This window comes from Calonectris borealis, chromosome 7, assembly GCF_964195595.1.
Source record: "Calonectris borealis chromosome 7, bCalBor7.hap1.2, whole genome shotgun sequence".
Taxonomy (NCBI): domain Eukaryota; kingdom Metazoa; phylum Chordata; class Aves; order Procellariiformes; family Procellariidae; genus Calonectris; species Calonectris borealis.
Genome location: NC_134318.1, coordinates 28226115 through 28241985, shown reverse-complemented (window position 1 = coordinate 28241985; position 15871 = coordinate 28226115). Strand labels below are relative to the sequence as shown.

Sequence of the window (15871 nt, the reverse complement as noted above, 5' to 3'; positions counted from 1 at the left end):
GAGGGGGGTCCCCATCACCGAAGAAGGGGCAGGCGAAGCACACACGTCGCAGGCCAAACCAGCAGGCACATGGTACAGTATCAAGGCGACGGAGCAAGCGACCGCCCGGGAGCTGCCGGTGTGGCAGGAGCAGCGCTGGGGCAGGGAGGTGCCGGTGAAGGGGCACTGCCCCGGGGCTGCTTTCCCAGACACAGTGCAAGGGGCAGCCGGGCTCCGTGCCCATCCCACCGCAGGCTGCCCCGGGAGGGCACAGCCAGCACTTCCAGGGTGGTTCGACATGGAGAGAAAGAGAGAAAAAGAGAGACAGGCAGAGGTCGGCCGGTCCTTCCACCAAGGCTGCTCTGGCGTGTTACGGGCAGGGGTTAAAGTGCATAGAGGCAAAGGCAGAGTCCGAGGACTAGAGGGAGGAGGGCATGGTGGGGGGGCCTAGGCCAGCTCCCAGCAGAGGGGTATCCCCCAAAAAAGGCCACTTGAGCTACACAGAGAAGGAGAGAAGGAGCAAGAGAGAAAAAGAGAAAGAGAGAAGGGGAGTCAGTGGGGGCTCAGTGGGAGATGGAGGATGAACAGATATGGAGCCGGGGTGCAGGTGGCTGGGAAGCCACCCAGCAGGTTACAGGATGGGGCCAGGCCTTCGGCAGGGGTGCAACAGCATCCCAAGGTGGTGCTTTGGGGCTGCTGCCCACTGTTTTGGCCAGGCTGTGGTGGCATGGGGTCAGGGTGACCCAGCCATCACTCACCCACACAAGCTGTGCCGTCCTCATTGGGCTCAAAGCCACGGCTGCAGCGCTTGTTGCTGCGGCAGCGGTACCCCCCGTAGGTATTGATGCAGACGGGCTTGTCCCGGGGGCAGATGAAGGGGAACTCGGTGCACTCATCCGTGTCTGCAAGCAGAGGGGCCTCAGTGTGGGATGGCTGGGCTGGGAGCTTGGGGCTGCCGGCTATGGCCGCTCCGGTTCCCCCTGCACATGCTGGACGACCCCCCCAGAGGTAGCCACGCACAAGCTATGCCTCTGCCTAGGAGGCTCATGGCCACCCTGCCACATCCCTGCTGCCCTTCCATCACGCGTGGCTCTAGTGCAATGCCTGCCACATGCCAGCCATGCCTCCTGCCCCCGGCACAGCGTGCTCTGCCTTCCCTGTGACACCACAGTCCCCCTCTAGAGCCATGCTGCTGCCCCTATTCCCAGGCCATGTGCCAGGCAGGCAGCCGAACCCTGCATTGAGCCACACGGCAGCCCTGCCTGCATGCCCAGCCGCCTCCCTGGCTGCCACCTCCCTGTAGCAGGGTGCTCCCTTGTGCCCCCCGCGGGGCCGTGCTGCAGCATCCTGGGTGCAGGCACGCCTGTGCCCCCAGCAGCCACTCACCTACACAGCGTCCGTTCTCGTGCTGGGAGAATCCCTGCCCGCACTGCATTTGGGGAGAAGCAGAGACCGCCGGGATGGGGAGGAATCAGCCCTGGGCAGCCACCGAGCCAGCAGAGATCAGCCCCTCTCTCTTGCCTCCCGCCCTGCGCCCACACCTGGCCCTCACCTCCAGCGGGGCAGGCATGAGCGGCTCCTCCACGTCCAGGGGGTAGGGGACCTCCAGGACGGAGTTGGTCTCACTGCTGGCCACGGCTCGTGCCACGACGCGGCCATCCGGCCAGGTCACCTCCAGGCTGCTGGCTTCATCGTGCCCTGCAGGCGGGCAGCCTGTCAGAGGAGGGGTCTCCACGGCAGGCAGGGGCTGAAAGGAGGCCAGGGGGGTGGTAGGGATGGAGGGGTGAAGCCTCCCCTTGCTCCCCGAGCCAGGCCCCAGGTGCCTGTGCTGATGGCCGACGCAGAGGGATGCAGCACGAGAGGTGCACATGGGGATGATGGGATGCCCTGCCAGCGGGCAGGGACACCCCTGCAGGCTTGGCTGCCAGCCGTGCTGAGCCAGGGGAGGGTTAATGGGCAGGGAAAGCCCTGGTGCCTAGGCAAAGCAGCAGGCAGGGGGTGGGGAAGGGGGCAGCTGCCCCTTGCAGCAGGGCTGCAGTGGCTGGGCACCCTGCCCGCAGCCTCCCCTGGAGCCCACCATGCTCAGGATGATGGGCATGGATGACTACTGTGCTGCAGGGCGCCGGGGCAGCAGAGGCGGCCCCTGCCGAGGGGGGTGCTGGGGAGGGCTGGGCGTGGAGGCAGCCCCTTGCCCCCCTGGCTCACCCAGTCCGAAGTGCGCCACGGGCTCCATCTCGCAGAGGTACCCCGATCCGCCATCGATGATGCGCAGGTGGGCCCCACTGTGCCGCGTGAACAGCACCACTTTGGCCCCCCGTGCAAAGGCCCCGAAGCGGGTGCGGGGGATGACACGCAGCCAATTGTTGCTGGAGCCCTGTGAGGGAGGAGGGAGCAGAGACACTGAGCTGGGAGAGGCAAAAGGGATGGGGACAACGCGAGGACCCCCTGCTTGACTCACCTGGGTGCCCTTGAAGATGGAGATCGGCTGTGCCATGGACTCGCCGTGGGACAGGATCAGGTCCAGCATCCCATCGCCATCAAAATCCGTCACTGCACCCCCTGCAAGGACAGGATCAGGTCATGCCCGGGGCCCGGCTCTACATCTCCCAGCACAACACCCTGCTGCTGGCGTGGGCTCCCACAGCCAGCAGCAACATTCCCGGCAATGTTGGAGCAATAGGGAAGATGGTGTGACCCCAGTGTAGGAGTAAGGGTCCCTGTATGGGTGGCACCCTGCAATCCAGTGGGTCAGCTTCCCGGGCAGCGGAGGGGACAGGCAGTGCCTAGGGGGCTGTGGGACACAGGAGGCTGCCCTGGCCCTCTCCCAAATGCAGAGGTTAGCTTTGAACAGTAGGCACCCAGGAAGGAGCCCCCCAAGAGAAAAGCCCTGGGGAACAACTGGAGACCGCACCCTTCTCTGGGTACAGGTGGAGGGAGAAAGGATGGGGCCACTCCTGGGTGATGGGGGTCCAGTGAGCTGGTGGGGAGCGGACCAGTGACCAAGCTGGGCATGCGGCATCCCAAGGCACAGAGGGTGACAAGCGGTGCACACCCCTGGCACGGGCTGCCCCTGCCAGGACTGGGGGGACTCACCCGTGCCCCGTCCCTCTGGCTCCAGTGCATCCCCCGGATTCAGCTCTTCCATGATGGGGTCTGAGTGCTCCCTGCGGATGAGCCTGCCGAGCACAGATAAGGCCTTAGTGCCAGCCCCGAGCTCCCAGGAAGTGCCTGTCCTCCCCGAGCAGCCTGGCAGAGAGGTGACAGCCCCGGTGGCACCCAGGCGTGATGCTAGTGCCTTGCAGGGTGGATGGGAGAAGGGACTGGCCCCTGCCTGTTGGCACCTCACGTCCCCACTCCATGGAGTGGTGACACGGATGTCATGAGAGCCTGGCTCTTGTGGGTCTGAACTGTGGAGCAGCAGCGCCATCTCTGAACACTGCCTCATCCCTCTGGGACCGGAGACCCCCCCCCAGGGGCTCCCCACCATGCCACTGCTCCCCACCAACCCATGGGTGCTGGCACCGGGTGGACAACTGGCTCCCACCACCCTGCATGCTGGGTGAGGAGGTGCCATGCAGCGGTAACAAGGAATTGACCCCTACAATTAACAGGAGCCACGAACAAGCTTCCACGTGGCTGCTAATCAGCGGTGCTGGGGACCCCGGGGGCTGCTGTAGGCACGATCGCAGCAGCTGGTAATGACACCAGGAAGGGCTCAGTCACGGCGCCTTTATTAGCCGAGCCCGAGCAGTGGCACTGCTGGAGAGGAGCCCCGTCAGCCTGGCTGTGCTGCAAGGGCTGCTTGGCCCCCCCAGTACCCGCTGGGCTCCTACCGGAAGAGGCGGTTGGCAGAGGAGCCGCGGTAGGCGATGTTGTTGAAGAAAACCTCCAGCTCCTGGTCGTTGTCGAAGTCAGCTGCAATGACGGTGCGGACGGGGGACGGCATGGAGAACTTGGGGGTAGCGATGTCCTGCACGAGGGATGGGCACGGGGTGACAAAGGACACAGGCAGCAGGACACTGGGTCCCACTCTATTGCTTCGACTCCCCTCCCCTCTGGGAATTGGGGCTCAAAGCCAAATTGGGGTGAAGCCCGGCCCCCCCAGTCAAGGAGGCTCGGCAGCAAAACTGGCAGTGGGGGTGTCCTGGCCCCAGCCCTCACCCGGAATCGGACGCGCCCGGGGGCCCCGCTCTGCAGGTAGAGGCGGTGCGGCCCATTCCAGTTGCCGTAGACAATGTCCACCCGGCCATCGCGGTTGAAGTCAGCCAGTGCCACGCCACGTCCATGCTGGTAGGGGTCATCCAGCCCTGGGGAGCCGCAAGGGGATGGGGGGAGACAGGACCCCCTCCCTGCCTCCATCTCCCCAGGATGCCTCCCAGGATGTGCCCCATGGTCCCCAGATAGGTCCTCCCCACGCAGGGTTGCATCCCTGCGCTGACAGACAGTGCCCTGGTGCACTTCAGCCACCCCCGCAGTCAGTGGGGCTCTGGGTGCCCAGGGCTGTCCCTGCACCCTGCGCTCAGCCTGCCTGGGCAGGTCCCCTGGGGTCCCCGACACCTGGATCCTCCCCTCTGCTTCCCCTACTCACCCACAGCAGCTGCCACGTCCCGGTATGTCCCGTCCCCCCGGTTGTGGAAGAGGAAATTGGGGCTGTTCTCGTTACCGCAGAATATGTCAGAGGCGCTGTCGCTCAGGATGGGGCCCACGGCCACCCCACGGCCCCCTGGGGACAGCAGCCCAGGGGTGAGGGGGCAGCCGGCACCCTGCCCCAGGGGGGTTCATGCCCCCCACGCTCCCTTGGTGCTGCCCACCCGGTGCTCCCGAGACCCCCGGTGTCCCCTCCTCACCCAGCTCCCTTCTTCAGTCCCTCTCATCAGGAGCTAATTGGGCCTGGCAGCCGCTTGTGTCACTCCCAACCCTAATCACTGCCATTACTATGGTGACAACACTCCTAATTAGTGACAATTTACCGCTGGGGAGACGGGGCACGGCACAGTCCCTGCATGGGGCACAGGCTGGCACACTCCCCGCTGCCCTGCTCGTGTGCCCACGTCCCTGTGCCGTGCTGCCAGCCCTGCGGATGCTGTGGGCTCCGGAGGGATCAGCCTGCCTGCCAGGCAGGGTGATGGTGAGCACGGGGGTCCTGGGTGAGCATCCCGTGGCCCTGGTCCCTTCCACGGGCCGTGGGGCTGCCACTAGATGGGGCAGTCAGGCAGCCTAACGCGTGGCACGGGCCACTGCCTGCGCTGCCCGGCCTGCAATGGGCGCTGCCCTGCCTGCAACGGGGTCCCACGCTCACCGTGCCCAGCAGCACCCCGTCCCCTCCGCGGGGCTGCAGCAGCCGGGTACCTGTGTACTTGCTGACACCAGCCTGGGCGGCCACGTCCACCAGCACCACGACACCGCGGGCAGGGTCACTGGCAGCCACGTCCATCTCGATCAGGGCGTGGGGGCCCACGTTGCCGCTGGCGTAGTTGGCGATGTAGATGGAGTACCTGCCGGAGCCCTGTGGCCGGCGGCACGTCCTCAGCACCCACCCACCCAAAACCCGACTCCATGGGGACCACGGGATCCCTACTGTGGGGTGGATGCTGTCATGGCTCCATGGGACCAGGCACCGCTACCATGTGCTGAGCAAGAGCTCTGCAAAGCCCATGGTGAAAAGCACCCCAGGAGTGGGGATGGGCCCCATTGCCTCCAGGGCCTCTGCAGCCCCCAGGCTCAGGGTGCTGGCACGGGGCACCCAGCCCCCCCAGCATCCCCTGTGTGCCAGGTCCTCCCCATCCTCACCACCCCCCTTGTCCCGTGCAGCAGCTGGACCCTGATTTAGTGATAATCGTTTGAAAACAAACTGCTGGAGGAGGAGGAAGAAGAAAGAGCAGGTGACAGGAACATAAATCACCTCGACAGGCACGTTTATCAGCTGGCAGCAACCGTGCGGACAGGCGCCTGCAGTCCCCACGACTGGGGGGGCTGCCAGCCCTGACAGTCACAAGCTGCTGGGGGGCACCCCCAGCCCCAGTGTGGGGTGGGATGGGGCTGGCGCCCAGGCGAGGGGAGAGGTCCCCCGGGACCCCAACAAGGGAAGGCTGGTGGGGCACAGGGGGTGGGAAGGGAGCGGAGATGCCCCCTGCCCGCTGTGCTCACCGTCCGGTCCACACAGGCGACGGAGCGCCCAGCGAAGCGGCTGGCCACGTCCCGGTTCACCTCATCGCTCAGGAGGTCCTCCCAGCGCCCGTTGCGGAGCTTGAAGAGCTTGTCCGTGTAGGTGGCCATGCCTGGGGGGGGCACTGGTCAGGGGGCTGCAGCATCCCGCCTCCTCCCGAGGAGGGTGCCCTGTGGCAAGGGGAGGCTGTCGAAGAGGTACCCTTTTCCGGGAGCATCCCAAACCTCTGCTCTGTCCCCCACAGCCCCCAGCAGCGCCACGGGGCCGGGCTGCCGCTGCAAGAGCCCCCGTGACCCTTAAGGGCTGCCGGGAGACACGCAGAAGAATCAACTCATTAAGGTAAAATGTGTCCCAACGGGGCGCAGCCCTGTAGATCATCCCCGGAAAGGTAAAAAAATCGATTCGGTGCCAGGCGCAGGCAGCGAGCCGCACTGCCTGTGACAGCGCCGATGGCAGCCTGATTTAGGGACAGGTGTGCCGGCGGCAACCGCCAGCCGGGTAATTAGGAGCGTCAGGAAGACGGATCCACTGCCTGGAGGTCAGGGCTGTGGGACAGGGACACAGGGCAGAGCTGGGCTGGAGCACCGACCCAGGGAGCTCCGGGGATGGCCAGTGCCAGGCTGGGGCACATGGGTCTCCTCCCCATGACAGACATCCCAGGAGCTGGGACAGCACCGGCAGGGCAGGATTAGACCTGGCTTGGTCCAGCAGGCACAGGAGAGCGATGGCACAGAGGGGCACAGCTGCTGCAGGGCACAGCTGGGTGCAGCTTAGGGTCCCTGTGGCGGGGCAGCCCCGGGGGTGGTGGGGAAGCTGCCGTCCTGCTCGGGGTGCCACCGGGACAGTGGTGGGCAGCTGGAAGTGCTGACTCGGCGGCTGGCTGAGCTCGGTGTCCCGCCCGTGCTGCCATCAATCAATGGAGCCATTCAACTGAGAAATTAACTCCAGCCCGCACACATCCCTCACGCGCCGAAGGTCATGGGCGGCCGTGCCGGGAGCTCCCCCCGCGCCCAGGGCTCGGGGTATGGCCACCAGGAGGGCTCACCGGAGAAGGCGTTGTTGGTGTTGAGGAAGTAGATCTCCTCGCGGCCGTCCCCGTCGATGTCACAGGCTGTCACGCCGATGGCGTTGCCCTGCCGGTCCCGCAGTGCGTAGTACGGGGAGCCCCGCTCGTCCTCTGCCAAGTTCACCAGCCGCCCCCGCACCTTGTCGTACTTGAGCACCAAGTTGGGGCCATTGTACCTGCAGATGTGAGCAGGGGTGATGGCTCCCCGCGGCTTGGGGACAGGACGAAAGCCCCCGTCCCATCCCTGGGGGGACACCAGATTTTCCCTATAATGGGCACAGCAGAGACCTGCGCGGTCCACGGAAGCCAGGGACCCTGGGCTGCCCTCAGCACCTGAACGTGGGGCTGACTCCTGGCTGCTGATGGGGACGGCTCAGCTTGGACACGTTCCAGCCTGTGTCAGGCATCCCATGTCTACCTGGCCTGGGTACCCCAGGGCAATGCCAGGGCAGGGGCGGGGTCCGGGCAGCCAGTGGGGCAGGATGGGACACAGGTCCCTGCTTGCAGCCCTTTCCCAGGGAAACTGGCACGCAAGGCAAATCCTCTCAGCACCCCACTGGCTCCCCGCCCGCTCCTGCCCGGGGCACCAGTAAACAAGTTATACAACGGGCACCGTGGCTGCTTACAAAACCTTGACTGGCTGCTTGGCTCAGCCCAAATGGGTGGTGGCCTGGGCCCCTCCGGGGTCCCTGGTGCTGTCTGCAGTTTGCTGCCCCAGGGTGATGCTCAGAGCAGCGGCAGGGCCAGACTGCCCGCCACCATGGTGGCCCCAGCTCCCACAGCCCCGCAGGCTGGGATCCATGGGGGTGAGGGGCTCCCTCCACGTGAGAACACCTGCATGTGCAAGCCTCCCTCGGGGGTGAGCACGGTGGCGCGTACACAGACACGCTGCGCCGGCAGCTCACAGCCATGCCAGCACACACACGCAGAGCCCGCAACGCGGTCCCCACTGTCCCCGGCCAGGGCCAAACCTGCTGGCAGCAGCTGCTCCGTGTCCAGTCCCACTCGGGCGCTGGCAGCACAGCGCACAGCTCCCTGCCTCCCCGGCTCCTGCCAGCCCTTCCGAGCCATCACTCCAATAAAGGGCTATAAAAAACCTCCAGCCAATTAACCGAATCTCCGGAGAGCGCTGAGTCCTGTCAGTGGAGCCGAGCCGGCTTAGGGACACGCTGGCTGTGCACTGCAGGGTGGACCCCGGCCGCTGGGCAGCTGCTACCGCCCTGCTGAGGAGGGCCCTGGCCCTGGGGCCGGGATGGGGGCACCCACATGGTCCCACGCAGGCACCCAGCTGGCATCAACACCCTTTGTGGGTGCATGCAGACCGCCACCCCACCATCCTTGTGCCCAACCCCCCAGCCAACCACATGTCCACGGAGGAGCAAGGAGCTCCTCGCCCTGCAGGGCCACCAGGTCCTTCTGTCACCGAGGTGCTGGGTGCACCACTCACCCCGCCACCACGATCTCAAAGTCACCGTCGGCATCCAGGTCAGTGACGGCCACGCCATAGTTGAGCTGTGTGGGGTTGCTGTCATAGTCCGGTGGGAGGAGGCGGTGGGTGACAGCCGCAAACATGGGCTCGCTGCGCTGGGAGCCCTCGCTGAGCCAGGCCAGGGACAGCAGGCACAGCACCAGCATCCTGGGCACCTGGGAGAGACCTGCAGCCCGTCAGCTCCAGGAGGAGATGGCTTCGCCAGCCACCAGGGACCCCAAGGCCCCGCTCCATGGTGCCTGAGCATCCGCACCGCCCTTGCACGCTCTCTTTCCATCCCTTGTCACCCACCCCAGCCTGTGCCACCCCACCAGCCCTGAGACCCTTGGGCACTGCCACAGCTCTGGCATCCCCATGCATGGACCCTCCCAGCTGCAGCTCACCCTCGGGGCTTCCTTGGGACAGGATGGTACCCCAGCGAGCTGGGAGCCAGGGCTGAACAGGAGCAGGGCCAGGGGAGCCCATCCCATGGGAGGGACCCAGGAGGCGGCAGGAGGGCTGCAGGGTGCTGATGAAGCTGGGCTCAACCTCACCTCGCCCTGCCCCAAGGGGCCACCGGCACCCAAACTCCTGGTAAGTCATGATGCCAATCACTGCTCCCTTGGCAGGGCCAGAGGGAGCAGGCAGTCACCTGGCTAGGGAGCTTGTCCCCTGTCTAGCTGGTCCTCCAGAACGGGGGAAGGCCATGGGGAGAACATGGGGATACTCTGCCAGGTGACTCCTGTGTGCCTCAGTTTCCCCACCCTGCTGGCACTGTTTCTCCCAGGGGCTCTGTGGTGTGAGCTCCTCCCAGGCTGGCCGGGGAAGGTGTCTGCACAGGGATGTGGTCACAGGAAGGAGGTGCTGGGAGGAACGGGAGACTGGGAGGAGAGGCTCAATTAACCTGGACTGCAGAGGACGGCGTCTGCCAGCACTGCTGGCATGGCTATGGAGATTTTGAAGCTCGCTCTGACCTGGCTGTAGCACAGGTGACAAGCAAGGTGGCACTCGGGATGGCCAGCCCTTGCCACAGGCCATGTAGTCCCCTCCAGAGGGGAAAAGCCCAGCAGTAAGCTGTGTGTCCCTGGGCTGTGGGATTGAACCCGTATGCCAGCGCTCCAGCTGGGAGCAAGAGCAGCCTGGAGGGATGGCAGGGGATACTGCTCCACGTGGCTGTGCCATCCCCCTGGGCAGTGCTGCCCCGCTTCCCAGGGAGCCAGGAACAGCCCCCAGCACTGGCATGGGGATAGGGGAGGATGACCCCACTGCCAGCCAGTGCCCATGCTGTGGACCCTGCCAGCGAGCAAAGGAAGCTGTGGCAGCTGCGTGGTGCCACATGCGCCTCGCTTGGAGAGGGGAAGGTGCCCAATAGCTTAGATCCTGGCAGGCCCACCGGGCTGCAGGAGCAGCCTGCTGCTGCCTCCCCTGGGGATGGGAATGGTCCCAAGGGTCTTTGGGGGCCAGGATTCCCCTGCCACAAGCAAATAGCTTTCTCGCCTGGCTGGGCAGGAAGGGCTGTCCTCCAGCTGCAGAGGAGACCTTGAGCCCCGCTGCCCAGCACATCCAGAGTCCTGCATCCCACTGCACAGGCCCTGATCCCCTTCCCTCTCCAATCCCATGCCTTCCCCAGGCCCAGCTACAAAGGTGGGTGGGTGTGGGTCCCATCCCCTCCCTGGTCTGACCCACATCCTCCCACAGACCCAGGCACAGCCAGCCCCCCTCTGGCACTGTGCTCTCCACCACCCAGCCAGACTTGGGGCACTGTGCCCATCACCCTGCTGTCCTGTCTGGAGCAGCTCTCCAGGGGCAGGAGCCTCATGCAAGGCACATGTGATGGGGACAGGGTTTCATTGGGTTGCGCAGGGATGGGACAGTCCTGGGTGTCACTCTGCAGTGCCAGCCGGTGAGGGAGGGGGAGCCTTTGCCACAGCCCCACACTGGGCTCACCCAAGTAAGCATGGGGGAAGAGCCACCCGCATGTGGACATATGGGCGCAGGGCTGCCACGTGAGACCCCTGCTGAAGCAGGAGCAGTGCCCCCTCACCCCTGGCCACAGCCAGGCGATGGGTGGCTGTCCCCAGGCCACCAATCTCTGCTCTCCCTGCTCTGCCTCCCCTCCAGCTCCGGTTCCCCGCAGCTTGGCCCGTTCCCCAGGTACCCCCCTGCCCCATCCAGCTGCAGCGGAAATCCCTCCAGGCTGGATGGAGCCTTTCCAGGAGGAAACAATGTTCCTGATTGGAGACAAAAGGCTTTCCCCAGCTGATCCGGTGCTTGGTGCCATGGGGAAGGGATGCATGGCCCAGAGCCAGGCCATTTTGGGAAGATGGAGGGAGGGAGGGATGTCCAGGCTCTGCATTGTGGATGGGAAAGGCCTCGTGGTTCCCAACGTGCTGCTGATAGCACCGAGGCCCCGGCATGAAGCTCCATCTGAGATCTGAGGCTATGGGGTCCTGCTTGTACACAGGGAAGAGCTCAGCCTGTCTTGTCCCAGCAGAGCCATGTCCTGGCTTGTATTGTGGCATCTGGTGGCAAGGTCACCCCAGAAACTGTGGTCACCCCAGGGTGCCTGCTCAGCATGGCTAAGCCTGGTGACACGAAGCCAAGGTGCCAGGCAGGAGTAGAGGCAGCAGGAGGATGGGAGGAAGGCAGGGGGTGCCACGGGCACTCACGCAGGATGCAGCCAGACAGTACAGGGACAGGGTGCTGGTCCCATGGCAGGGATGCAGCATGTAGGGCTCATCTGTCCCCACACATGGCTGTGGCTAGCAATGCCCTGCGAGGAGAGTGGGATGGGACTGGGAAGGAAGCTGTGGGGCAGGCAGGGGGTTGTGCCCCAGACCCCTCACCATCTCACAGGTGGGGAGATGCTGTCCCCAGGGCTCCTCAGGTACCCACATGCATATCCCCAGACTTCAGCCCACATCATGGGGAGGGTGGGAGCTGGCTCTCTGTGCGCCATCCCATCCCGCATGCTACCGTGATATTGCTGCCCACCACACCACGCACCCCAGTGATGTCATGCTCCACCACTGCAGCGATATTCCATCCCAGGCCACAGCCACCTCCAGCACCGCTACGACATTGCACAACATCATGCAGCAGGGGCCTCATCATACCCCAAAGGCACCCCAGAGCAGTGACAACATGGTGACATCACAACAGCCCATGACATCACGGTACATGTGCCCCAGTAACATCATATTCCTGTTCCTGCCATTCCCAGGCTGCCACAGCTGTATCTGCCAGGGCAGAGGACAAGCAGGAGACGTCCCGCAGACCCAGCAGCCCCTCTCCCACAGCAGCTGTGCTGCCCAGGGTTGCCAGCAGTGTCCCCTCTGCAGCACTTCAGCCCCAAGCAGCCCAGCCCCTGCAGTGCCTCTGCTCTGGTCAAAGCTCATAAGCCCCCCGTCCTGTTGCCCTGGCTGCTCACTGCTGCCGAGGGCTCAGCACTGCCCCCTCCCACACCCCTCTCGCAGACCCTGGCCTGTGCATGCAGGATGCTTCCGACGGGCCCAAAGCCCCCAGCTGCTGGCTGTCCCATCCCTCTCCCCTCCCATGCAGGACTCCTCAGCGCCGGACCTGGCACGCTGGGGCTCAGCCAGCAGCAGCTAATGCAGTGTGGAGATGAGCAGTCACCTTAGCCTCCGAGCTCAGCCCAAAGGGACACCAGGTCCTTGGGGGGCTCAGCTGCAGCCGCCTACTCCCAGACCAGTGCACAACCAGCCCCTTCCCACACAGGCAGATGCACGGACAGACCCCTCTATCCGCAGCCCCCAGCGCCTCCACGGGCTCAGCCACAACCAAGCACAAATGTCCCTAGAAAGAGGAGCTGCCCATTCTCTCCCTTTGTCCCTTGCTTCTTGCCACCCTGATGCCTCTCCCCCACTCCCAGCCCACACCCCCCATCACCACTCCATCCTCCTGAGCCCATTCCCCCCAGCCCAGCATCCTTCCATCCCCGTCCCCATCCCATCCTTCATCCCTTCATCCTCCTTCCTCCCGCCTCGCCACTCCACATCCCCTCCACGCTGCGTGCCCGGCCCCGCTCTGCCCGCCACCAACTTCTCTCCGGGCCGGTGACCGTGCCGGAGTTGACAGCCACCCCGTCCCCGCCCCGGAGTCCCCGGGAAACTTCACGGAGCAGCAAACCACTCCCTACTCACGGGCCAGGGGGGCTGCCCGGCGCCCCCGCGGCGGCGGGAGCGCATCCCGCAGCGCCCGCCTCGCCGCACCGCCCGGCTCCGACTCCGGCTCCGCCGCTCCCCGGCTTCCGACGGGGCCGGCCCGGCCGAGCGGCGCCTTATGTAGGGCCGAGCGGCGGCGGCAGCGCCAATGAGCGGGGCGAGGGGCGCCGCTGCCAATGGAGAGCGCGGAGGTGGGGCTGCGCCGCGCTGATTTACTGCCCCCAGCGCAGCGGCAGCGCCGGCCGGGATGCTGCGGGGGGACCGCCGGGGAGCATCGCCCCGGACACCGAGCCCGCCGGGGCTGGACGTGGTGGTGGGGCTCCGCGACGAGCGGGGCGTCGCTTCCCGGGCAGCCGGAGCCGCGGCGGGGGAGCTGGCTGGCCGGCCGGCCGCGGCTTGCAGGAGAGGAGCTGCAGCCCCGCGGTGACCCCGTGGGTGCTGGGGGGTGGGTGGCGCTCGGGGCACGGCCGGGCACGGCTCTCCACCTCCTGCAAGGACAGCTGGGGCGACGGGGTGAGCAGAGCCAGGGATCTGCTCCAGCCTCAGTGCGGTGGGGGTTTGCCCCACAGAGCAGTGCAACTGCAGGCATAGGAGGGGAAAAGGGAGCAGAGCTGGGCAGCCCCCGTAGGGCAACAGCCAGCTGCACCCCGAGGGCTCAGCACCCTCCCTGTGCCATCACCCTGCGGGTCACCCACCTCCCTGCTGCCACCCTCCCTCTTCAGGGATGCCAGGAGCAGCTGTGCCCTGGCAGCCAGTCAGCACTGCAAGAAAAGCCCCGTCTCAGGCCATGCAAGACACTGACTTGCCCAAAATCTTGTAGTCGGTGGATGCCCAAGCCAGGATCGCACTTAGCCCACAAGCCTGCCTCCCTGACGTGTCTTCCTCCTGCGTGGCTGCTGCAGGGCTGGGCACAGAGCTCTGTGTGTGTCTCTGGATGCAGAAAGTGGCTGTGGCAGGGACGGGGACAGCACTGGCAGGGCGCAAGGCTACCAGGTGACCCCAGTGGACCACATTCGCAGGTGGCCCAGCACGGAGCCTGGGGCTGAGGCCACCAGGAGAGACAGCAGGAGACACCAGGAGAGACATGCTGGGAGACAGCATGAGCCACAGGAGCCCGCACGGTTTGGGCTGCTTCGAGTGGCTAATCACCTGCCCTGCTAAAACCCTTATTTCTCATTTAGACATGTCTGGCTACAGCTTCTGCCTGTTGCTCCCTGTTCTTCTCTCCCTGCTGGATTTGAGAGCTCTCCAGTCCCAGTGATTTTCTCCCATGAAGGTGCTTCCACGTGGCCATCAAGTACCCTTTGATTTCATATCCGATGACCTCTTCTCACAGGGTGCCTGGCTGAGCACTGCGCTTGCTGCGTGGCTGCCTGCTGCAGGGTCCCCATGGCCAGCATGACAGTGTCTGGGCACAGGCAACCCGCTGTGGGGCAGGAACTGCCACTGCTCTCTATGTCCACCATGGGGAGGCCGGGATGCCCACCGGGGCTGGGAGGCCAGTGTGACCGTCGCACATGTGCAATGCTGCGCTCACGTGTCCTCGTGTACCCCCAAGCTGTGGGTGCGCTCTGCCCACCAGCGGCCCACAGCCCCGGCGCCTGGCTGCAGCCTTGCATGTGCATGTGCGCTCAGGGCAAGCACCTCCTCTGCTGAGTCGTTAGCTCATCCCAGATTTAGTAACCACCTGGGTAATTATTAGCACAAACTCTGCAAGCTGGTTCCCAATGCCTTCCCTGCGACCAGCAGGTACAGAACACAAACGCCGGCAGGAAGCCAGCTCGAGCATGCCAAGACTGCGAATGCTGCTGGGCACACCGGCTCCCCGGGGCTGCACACCCGGTGTGCCAGCATACCAGTGCCCGGCCCTGGCCCTGAGCGCATGCACACCCACCGGCAGATGCAGGCAGGCCTGCCAGCACGCTGCACTCATGCACCTGTACATGCGTGTGTGTGCATAGGTGCGCGTGCATGATATGCACAGCTAGACATGCAGTGTGGTGCACACACGTAGCTCTGCAGGTGCACCTGCCGTGTCAGCAGGGATGTGCTCACACCATGACACCCTGTGGGTACATGCACGCTGTGTATATGGGGGGCACATGTGCCGAGAGGGCCCTGCACGTTGCAGCCCCCAGCCCATGCTACTGGCACCCAGCAGGGTGATTTTCCACTTGTGGGGCTGCAAGGCGCTCCCCAACACCCGCTTCGGAGCCACTTGGTGCCCTTCCCATGGATGCTGCCACCCCGCCGGGCTGGGATGTTTCTCTGGGGGATGAGAGCAGCCAGCAGGCACCTTAGGATAACAACTGCCGTGGCTGTAATCCACAGCCCTGCATCTGTCCCTGTGCCCTGTGCCGGCCCAGCCGTCTCCATCCCAGCCCTCTGCTTGCACCCGCGCTGCGGACACAGTAGGGCAAGCACCCTGGGGTGGGACACGGGTGTCTGCAAGGAGCTGCGGAGGGGAGCGCAGCGCATCAGTGAAACGAGCTGGGATGTATGTGGGGATGTTTGCGGGGCGGTGAGGCAGGGCGCGGGTGCTGGGGCGCGGGGAGCCTGGCTGTGCGGCACATGGGGGGATGCGCAGGGGACAATGGCGGTGGCAGTGGGGACAATGCACAGGAAATTAGAGCGAGCAGCAGGCAGACACGCTGCTGGGGGAAGGGAGCCGCTGCGCTCCACCGAGGGCTGCACGCAGGCAGGAGGAGGCTCTTTTGCTGAGCTGGGACCAGCGTGAGCACCAGCCACCTCCTTGCACACCTGGGGCTCCGCTTTCCCATCCCCAGGGCAGAGGTGTCCTGGCTTTCCCTGGCCCTTGATCCTGGGGTGCTTGCCCCATCCATGCTGACACAGCCCCCTGGGAGTGGGGACCCCATTGCAGCCAACAACCCTGGCACCCTGCGTCCCTGTGCCTGGTGGCTCATCTGCCATCCCAGGATCTCCCTGGGGAGAAGGTAACAGGATGCTGGGGACCCGTCTGCCCCTTGCTTGCATTGCAATGGGCGGAG

The 15871-nt window shown here is 65.3% G+C and overlaps 1 protein-coding gene across 1 annotated transcript; it reads right to left on the bottom strand.

The window, feature by feature from the left end:
- Positions 1 to 343: 343 nt before the first annotated feature.
- On the bottom strand, positions 344 to 12887 carry CRTAC1 (cartilage acidic protein 1). The gene is made up of 16 exons (XM_075155386.1): positions 12829 to 12887; positions 12316 to 12376; positions 8659 to 8855; positions 7191 to 7387; positions 6127 to 6257; positions 5329 to 5485; positions 4568 to 4702; positions 4141 to 4286; positions 3813 to 3949; positions 3073 to 3155; positions 2438 to 2538; positions 2185 to 2353; positions 1532 to 1677; positions 1366 to 1408; positions 738 to 881; positions 344 to 475 (listed from the first exon to the last, which is right to left on the bottom strand). Exons 1-16 carry the CDS (start codon positions 12885 to 12887, stop codon positions 363 to 365), a joined length of 2019 nt encoding a protein of 672 aa, XP_075011487.1. The 3' UTR covers positions 344 to 362.
- Between the last annotated feature and the right edge of the window lie 2984 nt (positions 12888 to 15871).